Genomic DNA, 22583 nt, shown 5'->3' on the forward strand with positions numbered 1-22583 from the left:
TGAGCGCGACTAAATCTAAATTTGCGCCGGAAAATCTCATATTAACACTAAATCGCTCCCTAACATAGCCCCTCCTCTCCAATCCTCAATCAAATTTGCATTCCCATGCTACCCTAACAAAGTCCCTCCTCTCCGATCCTTGATTAAATTTGCGTTTTTATGTTAAATTTAGTTTCGCGTCGAATGTCTCTCGTTGATGCTAAGCCTCTCCTCTCCATGTCCCGATCAAATTTGCATTCCCTAGGCGATGTGGAATGGGGCTCTTCAATCCTCGATCATTTTGTATTTTCCGAGGCGCTATAAAATGAAGGCTAAAACACTTTCTAACAAAGACGATTCCGTACCTAGCCACAGACTATATTTGTTTTGAAGTTCTTCTCAAAAAGTTATTGGAATGTTGTGACTATTAGAATTCGGGTCGGGTCGGGTATGAACATGGGCTTAGTCACAGTGCAGTCAAACATGAAAATGGCGGCAAATGCAGGAGCTGGATTCTTCTTCACACCATTGAAGCAGCAGAGCACAATTTACTTGAACCCAAAGCCTCACTTTTTCCTCTCTCTCTAAGTCTCCTTTTGTCGGGTCTAACTCAATTACAAATCTTTATATGCATGATTTTTAATCAATTAGGGTTTTTTCTCCGCCGGAAAAGTAGATTTCTAAATCATCAGTAGCAAACTTTGTAAGAGCTTCACAAATGACGTGCGATACGTCTTCATCGGGATGCGGTTTGGAGAAATTGGAGTCGTTGAGTGATGATTCCATAACAGTGATATCGGAAAACTGGAATGGCTTTTGCTCTTCTTCAGAAGCTCTTCTCAAAGGCAGTGGTGATTTGTCATTCAGCGATGAGTTTGTAATGCGAGCGAAGAATCTCTGCAAACATGGCCTTTCATCTCTAGTTGAACAACACTTCCTTCGTTGCATTGAGGTCTGCTCAATATTTTTACATCATAGTGTTATTTTGTTTTCAATAAAATGTTCATCTACCGAAAGCAGATTAATATACTAAAACGTCATAGCTACTCAATTTCGCTAAATACAAGTAAAGATTGTTCCTTTTTGGAGGAAAATTGTGACCTGGATCATTGTTTCCTGCATTTGGTTGAGTATAATAGTAGGTGATATATGGTAATTATTCAAGGTATAATATTGGATATAAGTAGAAAAATGGAAAATGAGTTTCGCGCTTAAGTAACTGAATTAGTTTTCTTCTCTTATCATAAATTTTTGATTTTGGAGAAGACAATTTTAACTATTCAAGGGATTTAAATTGGAAATGTGTTGTCACAGTGAATATTTTGGTTGATGAAATCATCTCAATGTTTGAATACCTTGAATTTGAAAATGTTTTCCTCCAAGGTCAATATTCGAAATATTTGCCAATGATTTCATCAACAAAAATATTATATGTGAAAACATTTTCAGCCACACCATGCATACTGATTCATCATTTCCTAAATTTGTGATTTAACCTAGTTTTACATATTTTAAAGCCGGTATGGCCATTATGACTCTACTAGGTGTTCTTTTTGAACTCACGGTGACAGTGTTGTGTTCAAACAGGAAATTTTTGAGAGAAATGGAGCAAAAAGGTTCTGGAGTTATTTTGAACCTTACAGAAATGCTGCACCATCTGAAACTAATAAGGATCTTGTACGTACATAGAATCCTTTGTCATGTCATTCTACATTAAAGAGAAGACCTATTCTACGGAATTAGAAAAAATAGATTACTACTTGATTTTCACTGGGAACTTTCTGTGTCTGTGCAGATGCAGGATTATTGTTAATGAGAATTCTCTATATTTGTTGTAATTTTTTTTGGATTTTTGTACCTTCGTGTAAAGTTCTACACTTCTGTTCCAATCCAGTCTTACTTTGATAGAGTATCTGTACATTACATGACCTAACAACCCATTTACATCTTTTTAAGTAAGTGATTAAACTTTTTAATGGATTTAGTTATTATATTTTATGATTACCATAGTTTCTTGGTCTTTACTTCTTTCTTTCATTGCTACAAATTTATTGAACACTGTCGCAATTGGCTTATATTTTGAATCTTAGCTTCCTTACACGGCAACTACATTTATTATTTTTGGGAAGTAATTTATATGGAAAAATGTTTGTCAATATTATCTTGTCTAGCTAGTGAATATGGATGGTTATGTACTTGTTATTGCTGCTGATTCCATTTGCCGTATTTATCTTTCTCAAGCGATGACTTGGTTTTAGGGCTTGGAAATTTTATAAGTAAATCCTGATTGGTATTGATGCAGATTCTAGAAGAAGAAATTCAGCAAATAATATGTAAAGCTTTGGAAGAAATATCATCTCAAAAGCAGTTCCAGGAGAAGTGCCTATTATTGTTGGCTCGTGCTTTACAGTCCTATGAAGAAGACAAATTGCAAGGACAAGCGAACCCAGATTCTACTCGAGTTTATCTCCTCTCGAAATATCAACTAATTGTGTCTTCAGTTCTATTGGCTAGCCTTCCTCACCATTTTCCTGGTATGTGGATTACTTCCTCACTACATGATTGATCCTAGATTGTTTGTTTTTGTCCTATTTGAAGTTACAGTCCTAAGATAGTTTGTTCTTGGACCAATCATGTAGCCAATCACTCAAATGTTAAATACCATTGCCTGGGGTTGTTACTACAACATAGGAATTATACTTCTTTAGTCACTGGTTTACGGCTTTGGTTTCTGAATTTATAAGTTAGGTTATACGTCTTTACAATACACACATATAAAATGGCAAGGAAGAGGTTTGAAATTCTTATACATTTACATTGTCGTCAATTTTTCAGAATAGACAGAGTGGTAAGGGGAGCTTGATATCAAAAGATGCTTCTATGGCTATGTCCTATAAAGTTTAAATTTTTAAATTCTTGATTATCCTTCCCCTTACTATTTTAGGGATACTTCACTGGTACTTCAAAGGAAGACTGGAGGAGCTGAGTACAATTGCAGCTGCGAACTCTGAGGATGAAGAGGAGTTAGGCATGGATGATAAAATGGATTTAGACGAGAAAAGCAAACTTCCCTACAAATGTGGTGACATGGATAGTGATATAAGCCATAAATATGCTGTATTTTCAGAGAACAATAAGTTGGTGAAGAACATCGGAATGGTTGTTCGTAATCTGAGAAATATTGGTTTTACATCTATGGCGGAAGATGCATATGCTTCTGCTATATTTTTTCTTTTAAAGGTACATGGCGTACAATGATAAAGTTTCAGTTGATTTATCTACATTTTCAGTTGACATCAATCAAATTGTGGTGTTTCTGATTTTTGTTAATTTGACAAAATGAAATCGTTTCAAACTATATAAATTAAACATTCACTTAATCTTGATCACGATTATTCTTTTGAATGTGGGTGATAGGACAAAGTACATGATTTGGCTGGTGATGACTATAGGAGCTCTGTTTTGGAGTCCATTAAAGCATGGATACAGGTTAGTCTCATCTGCATGATCCCAATCTCATGTCTCAAAATACAGTGACAAAGGCCCTTTCAAAGTTCTATTTTGGAGTAGCAATGCAAGGTCTTTTGAAATTTATCTTCTTCAGCACTAATAGAAGAGATAGTGGTGGTCATTTGATTCATTTGGGATATTAAGTGACTGGCATCCTGAAATAAGAAATATTTTTTCCTTGCCTAGTGCACTAGTTTGGATTCCATTGATATCCTGCAATATGACAAGTCAGACATTTTTGAGTCAGATGTATCTAATGGTTTTATTATGTGTTTAACCAATTTATTGATAGTGATACTTTCACTCATGTGATTTGTGTGTCGATAGCTTGGGAGGCATTGTATAGATGACAAAACAAATGACAGAATAACTTTGTGAAAGGTTGACTATATTATCTTGAATATCAATTCTACATGAAGTTTTGTTCAAACTTGAAGAACATGGATAAGCTTATGTTTAGACCAATCTGACTTGTCAGGAAATTTCTGTTGGATCCAATTTACTAACATTGAGAACCAATTTGTGCAGGCTGTGCCCCTTCAGTTCTTACGAGCACTTCTTGATTACCTTGGAGATTTTACTAACTGCAATGACCCTTCCCCTGGCCTGAAATCTCCCCTGGCATCCCACCCCTCGTGCTATTCTGGAACTGGAATTCCATCTGAGGGGCTTGTTAGATGGCAGTTGCGCTTAGAGTATTATGCTTATGAAACCTTGCAGGATCTCAGAATAGCCAAACTTTTTGAAATCATTGTGGACTATCCGGACAGGTAATTTACTATTCCATTTTCTTCTCCTCATTTCTTCTCTGTTTGTGGGGGGTTCAGTCTCAGCGCATGGGTGTATATTGTAGCAGATTTATAAGCAAGAAAACTCATATATATTTGGAAGGAAAGAAATGAAAAGAAAGAATGAAGACTTTGTAAAAGAGAAGAGGAGTAAATTCGGTGGTTGGTTGAGAAGGGAAGAGATATCATTTGACTTTGATACCCTTAACAAAGTATTTCTCTTGTTAATACATTTAGCATCTTTTTTGGCATTAGAAAGGGTTTCCCCTCTGTTTCCGCCCACTTATGGATGGAATTGAAATTTTAGAACTTTCTGCATACCTTTATCGCTTCCCTTTTCTCCCAAAATTCAATCTCAGAAGCTAAGAACTAAACTCACCCATGTTCTCATCTCATTTCTCTCCTTTCCCTTCCATTCAAACTGCAACACTTCTTACTTAGTTAATTAGGTCACTAATTTTTTAAGTGGATATAACATGCATAGAGGATGTAATGGTATTCACAACTCCTGATCTTTACTTTTACCCATGTTTCTTCCAGTCTTACCTGTAACTAATTTACTATGCTGGGATCCATTTTGTTTCATTGTAGAAATAAAACTTGATGCAACATTCTCCTAGTTTTATCTGTACTAATTAGGCATTTTAGTATCAATTCAGTTGGAAATGAAGGGAATGAAGCTTATGTTTTCTTCACTTATCAATTGCCGACATTGTAACTTTTTATTTATATAAGATCTTAAATTTTCAGCTTGCAAGTTGACTGACTGTTAAAATTTGACAGTGCTCCTGCTATTGAAGACTTGAAACAATGTCTCGAGTATACTGGGCAACATTCAAAGTTGGTAGATTCTTTTATCTCATCTCTGAGATATAGATTACTAACAGCTGGTGCCTCAACCAATGATATATTGCACCAATATGTTTCAACAATCAAAGCACTTCGAACTATAGATCCTGCAGGTGTTTTTCTTGAAGCTGTTGGTGAACCAATAAGGGAATACCTGAGGGGGAGAAAAGATACAATTAAATGCATTGTGACCATGCTTACTGATGGAACTGGTGGAAATCCCAATGGACCAGGCGGTTCTGGGGATAGCCTGCTGGAAGAATTGAACAGAGATGAAGAGAGTCAAGAGAACACTACTATTGATGATGATATTAACTCCGATGACAAGCAAGCATGGATTAATGCACAAAAGTATGCCATCTTCATCTCTATTGTTTCGGAAATGATTGGAGGACATACTTTGTCTTGTACTTTATATCTGTTTTTTTGGGTACACTGCCCTTTATATCTTATGCATATATCTTTTATGATCTGAAATCTTTAAGCTGGGAGCCTGACCCTGTAGAGGCCGACCCATCGAAAGGAAGCAGATATCGAAGGAAGGTTGACATACTTGGTATGATAGTTGGCATAATTGGTTCCAAAGATCAGCTGGTTAATGAATACCGTGTAATGCTGGCCGAAAAGCTTTTGAACAAATCTGATTATGATATTGATGCCGAAATACGTACTCTAGAGCTTCTCAAGGTAAGTGATCAAACCTCTGAGTTTGAGTTCTCTATCATCTCAATCAGTCACATGATGTACTTGAAAATAGACACCTTTACTGCTATATGATTCATCTGGATTTACATAGTCAGCTTTACATTTTTATCATTTTCAGATTCATTTTGGGGAAAGCAGCATGCAGAAATGTGAAATAATGCTTAATGATTTGATCGACTCAAAGAGGACAAATACAAATATAAAAGCAACTATCAAGCATCAACCACAGCCAGGTATCGGTTGTAAGTTATTTCTCCTGTTCTTGGGATTCCCACAATTTTAATTAATCTCATCGATTTCTGGATTTGTTCGATTACAGAGCAAAAGGACCTTGATATATCTCTAGATAATGTTAATGCTACCATCATATCTTCAAATTTCTGGCCTCCTATTCAGGTATGCACTTATTCTTACATTTACTGTCACAATAACTTTATTTACTAGCTATTGGTAGTAAAAGTCTTTACTCATCTAGTGGAACATCTTAATCCAATTTGGACAAGAATCTTTGATGTTAAATATGAAAACATTAAATATGAATTGTGCAAGCAAAATATTTCAAACTGAACTGCTCCATTTTATTTTATTGATATTAGTTGTGTTTTCTCCATCCAAAATAATCATAAATTAATGAGTTCTGAATCCTTTATGTTCACAATTCGTGGTCTTAGTCTGAATTAAGTGAATATCCCCTTAAACATTCTTGATAGTTAAGAACATCTTCCTTGTTGATGACAGAGAAGTGATAGTTACTTTCCTTTCTTTTGGGTCCCCCCACCCCCCCACCCACCCCATGTTGCTCGAACTCCTCAACATGGAGGATCGGCATAAGTGCGTCAACATTTTTAGAGAGTCCGAGCAACATACTTAATAGTGTCAATCGTTTGCCTTTATGTAGCTTTCTTTGTTTTGTTTAGTTTTTGCCAGTAAGTAACAAAATCTGGTACATATATGGCAGGATGAGGCAATCAACTTACCAGAGCCTGTGGAGCAGCTACTGACTGATTATGCTAAAAGGTATACTGAAGTCAAGACACCACGTAAGCTAATATGGAAGAAAAATCTGGGCAGTGTAAAGGTCAGTAACTGTACGGTGTACTTGGGACTCGTGTGACTTTCGAAACTACATAAACAGTTGATTTATAATCTCTAGATCTAAGATCACTATTCTCTGCATCCTTTGATATATAACCAAATGCCTGACTGCATTTTTACCGCATTGTAGTTGGAGCTCCAATTCGAAGATAGAGCAATGCAGTTTAATGTTACTCCTTTGCATGCTTCAATTATTATGCAGTTTCAAGATCAGAAAAAGTAACTTCGCAATCATCTTTGTATTTTTATTTTACCAATTGTTTCAGAGAAGTATTGGGAATGGATGTAAAGGGTATGTACACCTCATGTTGTAGGTGGATATCTAAGAATCTTGCAGCTGCAGTTGGAGTACCTGTTGATGTGTTGAATAGGAGGATAAATTTTTGGATAAGCAAGGTTAGTTCCTCTCTTCCATTTTCATCAGTAAATGGTTTTCTGGAGTAAGAATTTATTTGATCTTTTTTCACTTGGTTGACTAGGGAATTCTGGCAGAGTCAATGGGGGCAGACTCTGCTGATCATGCTTTTACTCTGGTGGAAACCATGAATGATACTGGTAAAAGTGGAACTATTGATGGAGGCTGTGAGGAGCTATTGGCAGGTGAGGACGACGGAGAACGCTCTGTGGCCTCTGTTGAAGATCAATTGCGAAAAGAGATGACTGTCTATGAGGTAATCTTTTGACTTTCTTTTTCTTTCTTTTGCATTCAAATGGATCTTTTAAGTATATGAATCTGATACACTCTCTTAACAGTTGAGTGTAAATAGTAGAAGCCTTTTCTTTTCTGTAAAACTATTTTTTTGTGTATTATTGTGGAAGCTTTGGTTGAGTTGCATTAACATCATCATATAATTAGTCCAGAGTCTCTCTTTGCTAATGAGGTACCTGAGTTTTTGAAATATTTGTGCATAGTTCCCTTAGTGATACAGAAAATAATTACTAGTGGATTTCAAAAGCTTAAACATCAGTTGACAGGGAACTCATTGTGAAATTTTTTGCAAGGCAGGACAGAGATGGCTGCATCTTGGCTTGCCATGTTTTATCTACCATTACCAAACCTTACCGCCAATTGGATGTCTATTTAACAAGTCTGAAATGTTTTTATCTTTAAACATAAATTGGCAAGGGTAGTTCATAGTTCTAAGGACAGAAATCCTTCTCGCAAAGAACTAAGGACAAAATAACAGAAAAGAAACACTAGTGTTATGTTTAATGAGATGCTGGTGTTGACTGCAGAAATTTATCACTGGGATGCTTACCAATTTTGGCAGCATGGCATTGGACCGTATTCATAATACTCTCAAGGTAATTAATTATTTGCTTTATAACTCATAAGATTTATAATTGCTTCAGGAACTATGATGTGGCATGAGGCCATGAAATACCGAAGAATTAAAAGTACTAATTGTTGCTGCAGATGTTCTGCATTGCTGATCCTACATATGACAAATCTCTGCAACAACTGCAAAGCTTTTTATCTGGTTTAGTTGCTGAGGAGAAGTTGGAATTCAGAGATGGAATGTACTTTCTGAAAAAGTGATCAATTCCATCTATATTGTCTATTGGTGGCATAAATCTTATCTTCACTCCTCAGACTGATGAAATGCAATAACGTGTCGTTAAGAAGGTAATAACAAACATTGACTGCAGAGAGGTCTTTTTTTCTTCTCTTTTCAAGTGCAGAAATATCTGTAAATTCCTTGCAGTCCATCATTGCGTGCTATTTAATCAAGCTGAGGGTAAGTGCAAATCAAGAAGATTCCTGTGGTTAGAATGACTCGATATGCTAAACGCGTAAGACTGTTAGTAATATTTATTAGCAGATCCTTCGCGATGAGAAAGAGACAAAGCCATCCAAGAGTAGACGTTGGATCTGGTTCGTTATAGAAGGTTAGCTAGTCATTAAGTTAACAGTTCATTTATTTTCTGTATATGATGTAAACTGAGAAGATTGCACATTTGTTTTCAATAGAAAGGGGTGCCATTGTTTATTTGCTGAATGCTGTATATGATGTAAACTGAATACACTAGCCTTTTTTATTTTCAAAAGAAGAGGTATATTTTTATCTAAAACAACCTCTTAACCATAGTTTTTCATTTACTCTTAATGTGATTCGAACTCTTGACCATAGTTTTCCAGGTTTGGTTGGTCAAAATATTTCGAAAATAGGGTTCATCCCATGCCAAGCACGAAAGCACCGAATTAGGGCTCCTTTTTTTTATCACTGAACCAACAACTCATTTTAATTTACGAGCTTCATCAATTTCTTATATAATTAATAAATTTTCAATATAAATACATATTTGAAAAAAAAAAAAGTTATTAAATTTTCGAAAACCCTAGATCTCGCCATATCCCTCCTAAAAGAGGAAAAGTTGGTAAAGAAAGTAAAAGCAACTTTAGCCGTTAGCACTAAATTCGACCGTTACATTTCTATCTCATTCAAATAATTTCAACGGAGAGAGTATTGTTTCACTTGCAGACGAAAAAAAAAATGGAGGAAGAAGAAGACAGAATACAAAATCTCAGATCCAAAGCCACAGAGCTTTTACTAAGAAAAGAATGGAAGGACTCCATTGAAGTTTACACTGAGTTAATCTCTCTTTGTCATGACCAAATCTCAAAACCCCATCAAAATCTTGATCCAAATAACCTCCCAAAACTCAAAAAATCCCTCTGTTTAGCTCTATGTAACCGCGCTGAAGCTCGACTAAATCTTCAAGATTATCCTCAAGCTTTACTGGACTGTAATGAAGCTTCCCAAATTGGAAACACCCATTTCAAGACTCTGCTTTGTAAAGGTAAGATTTTGCTAAGTCTCAATCAATATGGTTTGGCTTTAGATTGTTTTAAGAAAGCAAGTCTTGATCCCAATGAGTTAGAAAATTCTGAAATGCTTAATGGGTATTTAGAGAAGTGTAGAAAGTTTGAATTTTTATCAAGAACTGGTGCTTTTGATATCTCTGATTGGGTACTTAATAAGTTTCAAGGCAAACCCCCTGAGCTAGCTGAGTACATTGGTTCAATAGAGATTAAGAAATCAGATATCAGTGGGCGTGGATTGTTCGCGACAAAGAATCTTGATTGTGGGAGCTTGTTGTTAGTTACTAAAGCTGTTGCTGTTGAAAGAGCTATAGTACCTGAATCTGTTTTTCAAGATTCTAAGGAACAAGCTCAGTTAGATATGTGGAGGAATTTCATTGACAGAATCTTGGAATCTATTAAGAAATGTAATCGAACACGAGATTTGATTAGTAAGCTTTCAAATGGTGAGAATGAGGATGATTTAGAGGTTCCTGACATTGATCTATTTAGGCCTGAGGGTGAAGATAGTAGTACATTACATGATAAGAAGATTGATAAGGAAAAATTGCTCAACATTCTTGATGTGAACTCTCTTGTTGAGGAGTTGATTTCCGCGAAAGTTCTTGGCAAAAACAGTGATGTCCATGGGATTGGACTTTGGATTTTGTCTTCATTTATCAACCATTCATGTGATCCCAACGTGAGGCGTTCCCACGTTGGTGATCACCTGATGATTCATGCTTCTAGAGACATAAAAGCAGGCGAAGAGCTCACATTCGCCTATTTTGATGTGTTTTCCCCCTTTAGAGACCGTGAAGAGAAGGCGAAAAACTGGGGCTTTGTTTGTACATGCAAAAGGTGCAATCTTGAAAAGGGTGTTTGTTCAAATCAAGAAATGATGGAAATCGAGATGTTTCTTGGTAAAGGACTAGACAATGGAGGTGTAGTTTATAGATTGGAGGAAAACATGAGGAGATGGATGGTAAGGGGGAAAGGGAAAGGGTATTTGAGATCGTCGTTTTGGCGAGTGTACTCAGAAGTTTACGAGTCTGAAAGATTGTTGAGGAAATGGGGAAGTAAAGTTCCATTGATGGATAATGTGTTGGATAGTGTTGTGGATGCAGTAGGAAGTGATGAGAGAATTGTGAAGTTGTTAATGAGAAAAAATGGACACAAAGGGAATGGGATTGTAGAGATGGAAAAAGCAATGAAATTGGGAAGGGGATTGTATGGTAAGATAATGAAGAAACAAACATTGAGGACTATACTAATTCAGCTTGGTAACTAAAAAGCCTATTGTCAACATTAGTCATCAACATCGCGTCGATGTTAAACAAGTTAGGGTTAGCTATATGGATCTGTGCTTCTTCATTTAAGTACGTCGATGTTAAACAAGTTAAGGTTAGCTAATATATGAGTCTGTATTTCTTCATTTAAGTTCATTACATTTTCAAAATTATCTGAAAGACCCATTGAAAAGCAAGAAATCAAGGCTGAAAAGTTTGACATTTATATTGTATAATCGTCAGCTAAAATAATAATCGATAGATATATAATATACGTCAACTATAAAACAATTTAGGGTTAGCTATATGAGTCTGTATTTCTTCATTTGAGTTCATTACATTTTCAAGATTATTTGAAAGGCCCATTGAAAAGCAAGAAATCAAGGCTGAAAAGTTTGACATTTATATTGTATAATCGTCAGCTAAAATAATAATCGATAGATATATAATATACGTCAACTACAAACAATTTAGGTATATTAAAATTTTGCTATGTGTGGAGTTCGAAAAAGGACTGAATCACAAGAAAATGGTAATTTGTAAATTTAACATGTGTTATATCTGAAAAATAAAAATAAAAAAAGTTTTGTGATTTATCTGCATGGTGGCATACAGTCAGCTGGTCCAATTTGTACATCTACATCTTATATAGTATTTGTTATTATCATCTATGTATTTGTATTTGTATTTGTATTTTTATTTATACTCTATAATATAATCCAGTAAAATAAGTCCTACGAAGAAAAATAATTTTTTTTAGTAAAATAAATAATATTTTATTCTTTTTTATGCTTTAAATATTAATTTAATTTTTTTTAAAAGATAATGTAGATAATTAACATAAAGTAGATAGAGATAAAAATAAGATGTGTTGGTGATAGAAAGGACGTGATCAAATATAACATGTTATTTGTGATTAGTGGCGAATCGAAAGTTTTTACTTAAAAAATAAAAATGTACTACATGAAGTTTAAATTTAGAACGTTAAGGTAGATTTTGAACACATAAATTATCGAGCTAATCTCTGAGGATCTATTCAAATAATTCAAAATTATATATACATAAAAAATTATATAGAAAAAATATCGAAAGAATTTGAATGAACACCTTAATCAATGGCAACCCTCCAAAATCCACTTTACCTTTGAAACTTATTTTTTTTCTACTTCAATTACACAAATCGTTTCACTTATCCAAAAAAAAAAATATTTTTTTTAAGATTATATTTTCAAAGAATTTTAACTAATCTAACATTAAAAAGACAATAATTCTTTCTCACCATTTACACTCTACTTGTCCAAATTTTCTGCTTCTATTTGCCCTAATTATCCCCTTTTTTTCTTTTTTTCTTTTAATAGTATGGTATATTTTTTAAATCCTCAAATGAATATTGGGTATATTTGAAATTCTATAAATTCTTTAAGCCACCAAAAAACAATGACATCATCCATGACAAAATTTGCACACATAATCAAGACAATTATTTTAATCTTAATGTTTAGATAAGCTTCAGCCAACCCCTAAAGGCTAAAATTAAAAGATTATAATTACTTTGACTATTTATTTTCTAAAGAAAAATGAATGAAACATTAATTCCTTAATTATTGAAATGGTATTAACAAGAATAAGTAAAAGGGAAAAAAAAAAAAGGAACTCACTAGTCTATCAGCCATGTTGATCAAAATAATTAAATTTAATTGATGGCTTTGACTAGTTGTTAGTCCTCATCATAATATAAATATTACACTAGGTTATCCCTAATTATATTATATGTAGATGTAATGATAAACTCATAGGTAGGGTCGGAGTTTGCGAGGACAGATATTAATAAATATAAAATTTATTTTTTATGAATATAAAATAGATATTAAATTCATTTTAAATATTTTTTTTTTTTTTATATTTCAAATTCATTTAACGTATAATTCTTACTCCACCTTTATTTGAACGTAGACACTTGAATTTGTGAAATTAATTAAAGCTGCACCTACAAATAGCTATAACTTTATTTTACATTACTCAAGTGAAAGAAGAAGAAGAAGTGGAAATAAGGGTGATAAAATTAATTTGTGAAATATGACATGTTTAATATATCAAAATATTGGATTAATTTGGCCTAAATGTGTGGTTAAATTATTATAAAAAATAAAAATAAATTAAAAAGTTTGATAAGTTGAGTTCACGATAAAAATTAAACATTTCAATTCGACTTTAATATAAATTTATTATAATAAAAAAAAAACATTTAGATACCTACTATAATTAAATTAAGATGATTTCTATACGTCATGTGGTCAAATTGGATCACTACATCACCTAGAGGCAAAAAGTTTTAATTAAATAATTATACATTTGTTTATCGGAGTAACATAAAGTAATTAATTATCTAAGATAGATGTACATAAAACAATGAAGGTAAAGATCAATCATATCAAGTCGAAATTAAAAAGAAATCAATTATTTTTTATTAATTGAGGAATTTAAAAAGAAAAACATTATATTATTATACACACATGTCTACATGATTATATCATAACGTCATATAATATACTCTGTCATTAAAAATAACTCGATACATCTTAAAATATAATATAAACAATTTATTTTAATATTAATAATAAATTAAGTTTTTTTACGTATAGACACGAAAGAACTTGAAATTTCAGCTTCAAACATCCAAAATGACTAAATTATTTATGTTATATATAAAATATATTTTTGTTGAAATTTTTTTTGAATGTTTGAAGATCCTTCGAACCTTTCCTATCTAATAAATATTATTATTATAATTTATAAATGACGGCTTCCATAAGTAGTGGAATAAATGGGCCAATCAAGTATCTCTAACCCTGATTAATAATTTTAAATCATGATTAATATAATATATGGTCAATATTAAAATTTAATGGCTAATTAGTGAGGTGGTTAGATAAGAACCACAAGTAATTAACTCATCTACATTTTTCTTTAGTTCTTATCTTATCTAATTAAACCTCATTTGAATAGACAACTCTCCACTTTCTATAGTAGGAAACTTCTAGCTATTATTGGCAATTCATTATTTACTCAAAATTATTAATTTTTTTTACTAATAATAAGTCTAATTAAGATTACCATAATTTCATTTTTTTTTTTGTTTAATTTATTCGTTAAGCTAAGTCAAAAGTAGATGGATAAATTTTAGATCTGTTTCTCAAAATATTTTGACATATGGTGACCATTCATTTCACACTGGAATATCGTTTAACATACAATTTTTTAGTTTTAATTTTTTTTAATTATTAGTTATATAATCTCTTTCTTCGGTATTGTTTGTCATGTTGTACTTTTCGAAATTCAATTTGATTAATTTTTAAAATTAAATTAGATCATGTTAATTCAATATTTTAAAACAAAAAAAATTAGATATTCTAAAATTATATGAAAAGTAGTTGCAATTTTTTGCATATTAATATGATTAACAAATATATCTTAAAATGTTAGTCACTATTTTTATAATTTGACTTTAAAAATAGAAAACATGACAAACAACACCAAATAAACAAAGTATATTATAGTTTTTATTTTTTATATATATTATATATATGAATGTATAACGTGTGTTGTAACAACCACATTGTAAATCACGTGTAACATTGTTTTTTAAACATATTTTATATTATACAATGAATCTTTATAATAGATTGACAAGAGCACATAAGTTTGTTCCTATTATTATGGAACAGAAAAAAGAAAAAGAAAGTAGTAAATTATTGAAAACACTATGTTTCTCTTTAATGTAGTGGACCCTCTCTAGGTTTCGAAGAGATGTTGTATATGTAATCTTACACTTACTTTACGAATGTTAAGAGTCTATTTTCGACAGATTCTAACTTAAGGTAAAGTATATAAAATAAATATAGTAGTGAAGAAGTAATGTTAAATGTAATGAAGATTAAAACAATTATAACAATGAAATAATGCAATAACTTAAGCAAATAAAACATCAGGTGATTAAGATTGTAATACTTATTAAGCAAACTATTAAAATGAGAGTGATTTAGATAAATGTCCTTAATGATCCTAGTGGAAATGTTCAACAAAAATCCTCAATTTTTTTAAAAAATTGTGTTATATCTAGAATTTGGATAACTTTATATCTCTATATAAATAAAAAAGTTAAAATTTTAATTATATATAGCATATTTTAATTTTTAATCATAATATAGAATGGATGTATTTAAATGTAGTGATACTCTATAATCCACATATATATAGTGTCAGTTCTATATGTATGTAAAGGTATGCAAAAAAGTCTACCAATTCTAAGCCATCTTCTTAATTAAGTTCTAATTTATCTAATTGAATAAATGACTCAAACTACTTAGACATTCACTTGATTTATTTAAATTTGTATTGCATAGATCTACTTTAAGTAATAAATGTCTAAGAAAAGTATTGAAAATATCTTTAAGTTCGATGTGAATTATTAATTTTATTCTTAAATTATTGACAACTTCAAATACATCCCTTAACTTGATTAAATGAACTTAAATACACTTATGATCTTACAACATGAGTGAAATACACCCCTAAATTCTCGTTAAGTTTAGGAATATTTTCAACGCTCTTCTCGACTTTTTATTAAGAGTCTCGTATCCTAAAAAGGTTGAGATCACTTGCTATGTCCGGTGAAAGATCAAGAACGTATCTAAGTTTGACTAATTAAGTAAATGAGTGTTTTTAAGTTTATTAATAGTTCAAAATTGAAACAGTAATTTATATCGAATTTTGAGATATTTTTTATACTTTCCTGATTGAGAAGCTTTTATTTATATTAAGAAATTCAAACCCAAAATATTTAATAAAAGATAGGGATTGCATCCCTTCCATATATTTTATTACCTTTAACAATTGGATCCACATATGTGAATTAAGTTTTCATCCCTATCTAACCAAATCCAACTGGAAAATGGAAAAAAATCCCAAGAACTCAATATTACACCAATAAGGTCCAAAATTTGTTTGTTTATTTGCCTCACCATACTCCAATCTTATTGGCTTATTAGGACCATAACTTTTGACTAGAAAGAGTCTTAAGAATAATAGTTTGTTAAAGTTACACAAACAAGAAAATCAAGATAAGAACTAAAAGTATATTCCCCACTCCCCAATGACCTTATCCCCCTTACCCCCACCCCCCCAAACCCCACCTTATGTTATTATCCATTGAATGAAGAAAGAATAAGATAGTGATTTTGCCTAAAATATCCTACAAGCATGGGCTTGCAATATATATATTAATATACATATATACTCACCAACCACGGAGTCAGTCGAGTGATTAATATTCTTTCATTACTAATCAAAAGTCTTGAATTTAAATTTTTTGATATGAAATCACCTTTATTAAAAAGCGATTTATCCTCAATATAGAACTTTTCAACATGATTATAAATTTAATCAAACTCATATGTGAATTCCGAAGATCAATTAAGAAAGCAAAATAAAATAATAAATATATACTCATACTAGGTATGCAGGTCAAAAAAAAATAATCAAAATATGACAAAATTTTTAAACCTCCAACAATTATAAATTGGGCAGCCTTCTCCTTGCAAACATTTCAAACACTCACACTTCTCATTTTCCTCCCTATAGAATTAAAAAAAAAAAAACTAAAATTTCATTTTCTCTCAATTTCCTTGCTTTTGTTTAAAAAAAACAAAGAAAAAGAAGAATTGTTCCATTTTATTTATTTCTATATTTTTGTATAAAATGGTTGGAAAAATTAGCTCTGATCTTCCTCCTGGATTTAGGTTTCATCCAACAGATGAGGAATTAATCATGTACTATCTTCGATATCAAGCTACTTCAAGGCCATGCCCTGTCTCAATTATCCCCGAAATTGATGTCTACAAGTTCGATCCCTGGGTATTACCTGGTTAGTACATCTAATATATACGTGTACTCGAAAATCTTATTAAAATTTTTAAATTCAAATAAATATCATTTATGATTATTATTATTATTTTGTTTTTATAAAATGTGTAGAAAAGGCAGAATTTGGAGACAATGAGTGGTATTTTTTTACCCCTAGAGATAGAAAATATCCAAATGGTGTTAGGCCAAATAGAGCAGCTGTGTCAGGTTATTGGAAGGCTACTGGCACTGATAAAGCAATTTATAGTGCAAATAAATATGTTGGAATTAAAAAAGCACTTGTTTTTTACAAAGGCAAACCACCAAAAGGTGTCAAGACTGATTGGATCATGCATGAATATCGTTTGAGTGATTCAAAGTCTCAAACATCTAAGCAAAGTGGATCTATGAGGGTAAGAATTAACATCGTTAATTTGTCGCTAAAATAGTGCGTAACTGACATGATTTTTCGATAATATGTGTCTTAAGTAGAGTTAGCTATGGATTTTGTTGTTGTTTAATGATAAAAGTAACTTGATAGTCGCTAATTCTTGTTTTAAAAAAAAAGTTTTAATCATTTCGCTAGTTACCCCAAAAAAAAAGAAAATTGAAATTAGCTATGAATTCTATCGTTAATCTGTTGATTTTCTCTGTAATTGTGATTTGACATGTGGTCTAATAGCCATGAATTATTTTAGTAAGGGCAAAATAGATATTTTGAAGTTAAGTTATTATTTAATATAAAAATGCATCAGTATTGTTTAGATTGATTAAAAAGGAAAGTGAGTCATATATATATATATGAACTGGGACAAAAGAAATATTATTTTATATCAGGTGTATTATTCGGATTTATTTCTTTCTTTTGATGAAGAATTAAGCTAATATTCTTTTTTTTCTTGGCTATTTTTTTTTTTCAGTTAGATGATTGGGTACTATGTAGAATTTATAAGAAGAAAAATTTGGGGAGAACTATAGAGATGATGAAAGTTGAAGAAGAAGAATTAGAGGCACAAAATGTGAGTACTACAAATAATGAAATTGAAGTTGTTGGTGGACCACAAACAATGAAATTACCAAGAATTTGTTCATTGTCACATCTATTGGAATTGGATTATTTTGGATCAATTCCACAATTACTAAGTGACAATTTATTATATGATGACCAAGGTTACACAATGAATAATGTGAATAACACAAGTAATGTGGATCAAGTATCATCACAACAACAAAATACAAATAATATTACAAGCAATAATTGTAATATTTTCTTCAATTATCAACAACCACTTTTTGTGAATCCAACATTTCAATCTCAGTGATGATCAATAGCGGAGACAGAATTTTCATCAAGAATCTTCTAAATAGATTCTCAGTTATATCAAAGGGGTTCAATATGTAGATAATTATATATAAAATATTTTTTCAACGAAGAGGTTCATGGCCGGGTGAAAATATATTTATATGAAGGCTATTGGATGAAAAGGTGACATCAAAAGTTTATGACAACAATTGTAAAATATAATCAAATGTTATGTCATTAGTATTATTAGCAACAAACCTTGTAGTAGGGCAACAAATTGTTGTTGTATTATTTTAGAATTTAGTTTCTCAGTTTGTATTTGGAAAAAAAAAACTAATTTACTTTGTGAAATTTTAATAAATATTTTTCAGTATTCTATCTTTGATTTTTTTTAAAAAAAATTCTACAATGAAATGTCAATAATTTTACTATTCAATTTTCTTTTCTTTGGTTTTTTGTCTTCTGATTAGTAGCATAAGGATAGTTTACATTAATGAATTACCTAATTTATTAGTATTATTTTTGAAGGAGACTTATTTTTTAAAAGTTAATTATGTGATGTAAATCCGCGTAGAAAAATTAATCATACTCCTAAGTAAGACTTTTCGAATAATATTCAAAATCGAATCGAATTATCCAATTGGTTCATTAGTAAATATTTTTATTAGATTAAGAATTAATTAATATTTATCATTAAAAAATTACATGAATTATCTCTTAGCTAACTTAAGTGTGATACTTTTTGTATGATTATCCCTACCTAACTTAAATTCATATTGAAGTTAATGAATATAATAATCAAGGAAATGAGAGACCAATTTTAAAAAATTAAAAAATTCCACATAAATGAGGAAAATAGAACAAAGCAATAAGAAGAGCATATATCACCACTAGAAAAAAAAAAAAGCTACTTTTTTATTGAAAAATATTTGGTGATTATATACATAATATATTGTTTGAACTAGTGAGAAAAAAAAATATTTCACATAAAAAAATTAATAGACTTTTTGGTATTTCAGTGAAAATTTTATTTTCATAGTATATTTTTTTGATAAATTAATTTTAACGAAATAAAATAAAAAAATTTATTATAACAAAATAATTAAAATCTATTTATCCTTAATTAAAAAATTTTAATTTCGAACTTTGACCTCTAATACATTAATCAAACTCTTGATATAAAGTTGCAACCACTTTGAAGAATAAAAAAATAGATAGGTGCATGCATGGCCCCTTTTAAAAAATATCAAAATATCCCCATCATTTTAATGGTGATATTTTTGGACTATGTTATTAACTTGGTAGGCGTTTGTCATAGATTTCACATTTTTATTATTTATATTTTAAATTATATAATTGAAATTAAAAATTATATTTAATCATATTTTTTGAAATAGTGGAAATAATATTTTATTCAAAATTTACTAAGATGAAGCTAAAAGGTATGTTTGAAACAATCTTGAAATTTAAACTATTGGATTTTGATTTATAATTAAATATAATAATTTTAAATAATAAAAATTGGGAAAACGAATAATTTTCGTGGTGGTTATTCTTTTTAACGGCTAATATTCCGCCGAAACTTTTTCTAAATAGGACAAAGTCTTTATTAAAACTTTTTGGATATATTTTATTTTTTGCCAAAAAAAATCTTTGATAAGATCAAACTTTTAGTTCAATGAATAAGGTTTGTGCATTTTATGAAAATATTTCACTTAGGTATATTCGGTAGAGAAATACATTTTATGTTAATATAAATATTTAAAATTTAGTATTAGTTAAAATTTTATATAATTTACTTTTTTTAAAAAGTGAGATATAATCTAGAATTAGTATAATAAAATGAAGAGATTAATATATAAATTTATTTATAATTTATATATATATATATATATATATATTATTTACACGAAAAAAAGAGTTCAAGAATGTGTCATATTATTCAAACTAGAGCACTCAAATAATGTTGAAGTTCTTTTTTGGTCTATAAAGTTCACAAGTAACTCACATCTCAAAATGTAAATTAAAAAATGTTTAAATGAAAAATTAAAAAAAATTTAATCAACTTTTTTTTCTTGTGTGTGTACACTTTTGATCTATAACACGAGTAAAATAAAAAATATATTTTTAAATCAAAAGTCATAACTTATAAATTCATTCAAATATAATTTTTGATATAATTGTGTTCACTTTGTGTTTGTCAATTACGCAAAAAGGGAAAGAAAACTCCCTTTTGACCTTTCCATTTTTTGATATATAAATGATCGAGTGAACACAATAATTTGGGAATATAGGACTATTGGTTACGTGTTGTTGCGGTATACATTTTCCGTCTCAAAATATTTATTTTAGTTTCTATTTATATATTTTGAAAAAATATTAATTAAAAATAATATTTGACTAACGTATTCTTATTTATATAGATTCAAGATTATAAAGATGTTGTAATAAAAGAAGAAAAAAATATCTACAAAAATATTTTCTTAAGAAAGAGAATTTTCTTATACGATAATATCAGATTAGCGAGATATATAAGCAGAAAAAAGTTCAATTTTAAATAAAATCAATTGAAGCTCCTGCTTTTGTCAGCATGACGACAACCACATAATTGTAGTAAGATATTGATTGAATAATCAAAGCATCGATTGCTTTCATCTATAGCTTTCTTCGACTGTCTTAACATCGTAGCATCAACGAATTCTCCCTCCCCTAGATGGCGCCCTCTCATTTGATCAGCTGTCAAGTGGTAAATTAAAGCTAGCCACACGAATGGTTGGTCAAATATTTTTGAAATTGCGTTCAGTTTCGCTATTTTTTTTAGTTGCGATCGTCTCTATCACATTAAAAAAATATGTCATATTTTCAATGGCGTACTAATTACAATTTACATTTTGCCACCAGCTATCGTTGAACACGTGCTCAACTTATTGTTCCATTTAATTTATAAGTAATAGATTAATATAAACATCGTCAAGTCAATCATATTAAAAAACACAAATAATAATATTAAATTTAATAATAATTAACTAATGTCGTTATTTGTATAGTAATAATGTTTATCGTATGAAGCTATTAGTCTACTCGTTAATCTAAATATCCCACTATGTGGGAAAAGAGATATTATATATATCCCCATGTTAAATTGATCCACAATAACATTCTTTATAAGAAAATTATCAATATACTAAATTAAGAAAATTAGTAAAATAACCCCAAAAATAGCAAAACAACCCATTATAGTTGATTAAATTATACTTGGTATACTAAAGATTTTTAGATCAATATACTTGATATACAAATTACTTATTTAGTGTGGCTTTAGGCTTAAAAAATATTATAGTAATAGTCATCTATATTGATTCCTATAATAATCATCCTCTATAAATAATATTTTGTTGTAATGGTCAATAAAAAGTTAGCATCAATATATTTTTGATTTTATGCTATATTATTTGAATCTACGATATTATCCTCTATAAATAATATTTTTTTATAATGGTCAATAAGAAATCGGCATCGATATATGTTTTATTTTACGCTATATTATTTAAATCTATGATATCAAAATTTCGAGATTTACATTTTGCCAAATTAAAGTAAAAGCTTTTTCTTATCAATATAATATATGGATTTTTTTTTATGACAGCACCACTATTATGCAGTCTTTTTTCAAGTTTTCATTTAACCGCAATAAAATAATATCATTATAAAGAAGTCTGAATTTGTAAAATATCCCTTAATCAAGATTAGTCATGATTACATTTTTTGATAACATGATGACTTAATATTACTCTCTCCGTTTTAAAAAGAATGATATAGTTTGACTTATAGTAGAGTTTAAGAAAAGAAATAAGACTTTTTAATTTTATGGTTCTAAATTAAAGTTATGTCAAATGTATCAAAATGTCATTTAATCTTATGATCTTAAACAAGTCACGTGAAAAGTTAAAGTTAAAGAATTGCTAAAAAAAAAGATCATTCTTTTGAAACAGACTAAAAAGAAAATAGGATCGTCTTTTTAAAATGGAGGGAGTAATATTATTGAGCCCAACAACATAAGGGTACACGTAGTGCCAACTTTTTGTTAATTTCTATAGTTTTCGTGGTGAATGTTCCTATACACGTGTCGATAATCGATACATTTTTCACTAAGCGATTTATGTGAATCATTAATTTTCTTTTTATAAAATTAATCTTTTATTCATATAATTTCGTATTTAAAGAAAAAATGTTTGTGAATTGCGACTAGATGCATGTATGTAACAAATGTGGTAATACTTCTTAGTGCCGTTCACGGCATCCACTGTGGTACTCCTTAAATACATATACACTTATTTAGTAAAATTATAATATGGTCTTTA

At 30.3% G+C, this 22583-nt stretch overlaps 3 protein-coding genes across 4 annotated transcripts; all 3 read left to right on the top strand.

The window, feature by feature from the left end:
- The first annotated feature begins 462 nt into the window (after positions 1 to 462).
- LOC101243993 (anaphase-promoting complex subunit 2) lies at positions 463 to 8926 on the top strand. 2 transcript variants are annotated; one of them, XM_010322386.4, is made up of 16 exons: positions 463 to 931; positions 1567 to 1656; positions 2282 to 2513; positions 2924 to 3219; positions 3397 to 3468; positions 4018 to 4259; positions 5061 to 5477; positions 5612 to 5813; positions 5950 to 6064; positions 6151 to 6227; positions 6790 to 6909; positions 7057 to 7145; positions 7241 to 7322; positions 7406 to 7597; positions 8163 to 8231; positions 8344 to 8926. In XM_010322386.4, the coding sequence occupies exons 1-16, from the start codon at positions 698 to 700 to the stop codon at positions 8464 to 8466; spliced, it is 2652 nt and encodes an 883-aa protein (XP_010320688.1). In that variant the 5' UTR covers positions 463 to 697; the 3' UTR covers positions 8467 to 8926. The 2 variants fall into 2 exon arrangements, with proteins under 2 accessions (XP_010320688.1, XP_069153847.1); XM_069297746.1 differs by lacking the exon at positions 1567 to 1656.
- A 356-nt stretch (positions 8927 to 9282) lies between these two features.
- LOC101244286 (methyltransferase FGSG_00040) lies at positions 9283 to 11219 on the top strand. Its single transcript, XM_010322387.4, has one exon. The coding sequence runs from the start codon at positions 9422 to 9424 to the stop codon at positions 11018 to 11020; it is 1599 nt and encodes a 532-aa protein (XP_010320689.1). The 5' UTR covers positions 9283 to 9421; the 3' UTR covers positions 11021 to 11219.
- Positions 11220 to 16625: 5406 nt separating this feature from the next.
- Positions 16626 to 18596, top strand: NAP1 (NAC domain-containing protein 1). Its single transcript, NM_001329523.1, has 3 exons — positions 16626 to 16941; positions 17052 to 17332; positions 17840 to 18596. Exons 1-3 carry the CDS (start codon positions 16776 to 16778, stop codon positions 18239 to 18241), a joined length of 849 nt encoding a protein of 282 aa, NP_001316452.1. The 5' UTR covers positions 16626 to 16775; the 3' UTR covers positions 18242 to 18596.
- Positions 18597 to 22583: the final 3987 nt, after the last annotated feature.

This window comes from Solanum lycopersicum, chromosome 5, assembly GCF_036512215.1.
Source record: "Solanum lycopersicum chromosome 5, SLM_r2.1".
Classification (NCBI taxonomy): domain Eukaryota; kingdom Viridiplantae; phylum Streptophyta; class Magnoliopsida; order Solanales; family Solanaceae; genus Solanum; species Solanum lycopersicum.

Coding starts and splice junctions, on each gene's coding strand:
- LOC101243993 (XM_010322386.4), top strand. CDS start 698: ATGACGTGCGATACGTCTTCATCGGGATGCGGTTTGGAGAAATTGGAG. Junction 932..1,566: donor ACTTCCTTCGTTGCATTGAG/GTCTGCTCAATA, acceptor GTGTTCAAACAG/GAAATTTTTGAGAGAAATGG. Junction 1,657..2,281: donor CTGAAACTAATAAGGATCTT/GTACGTACATAG, acceptor GTATTGATGCAG/ATTCTAGAAGAAGAAATTCA.
- LOC101244286 (XM_010322387.4), top strand. CDS start 9,422: ATGGAGGAAGAAGAAGACAGAATACAAAATCTCAGATCCAAAGCCACA.
- NAP1 (NM_001329523.1), top strand. CDS start 16,776: ATGGTTGGAAAAATTAGCTCTGATCTTCCTCCTGGATTTAGGTTTCAT. Junction 16,942..17,051: donor CGATCCCTGGGTATTACCTG/GTTAGTACATCT, acceptor TAAAATGTGTAG/AAAAGGCAGAATTTGGAGAC. Junction 17,333..17,839: donor AGCAAAGTGGATCTATGAGG/GTAAGAATTAAC, acceptor TTTTTTTTTCAG/TTAGATGATTGGGTACTATG.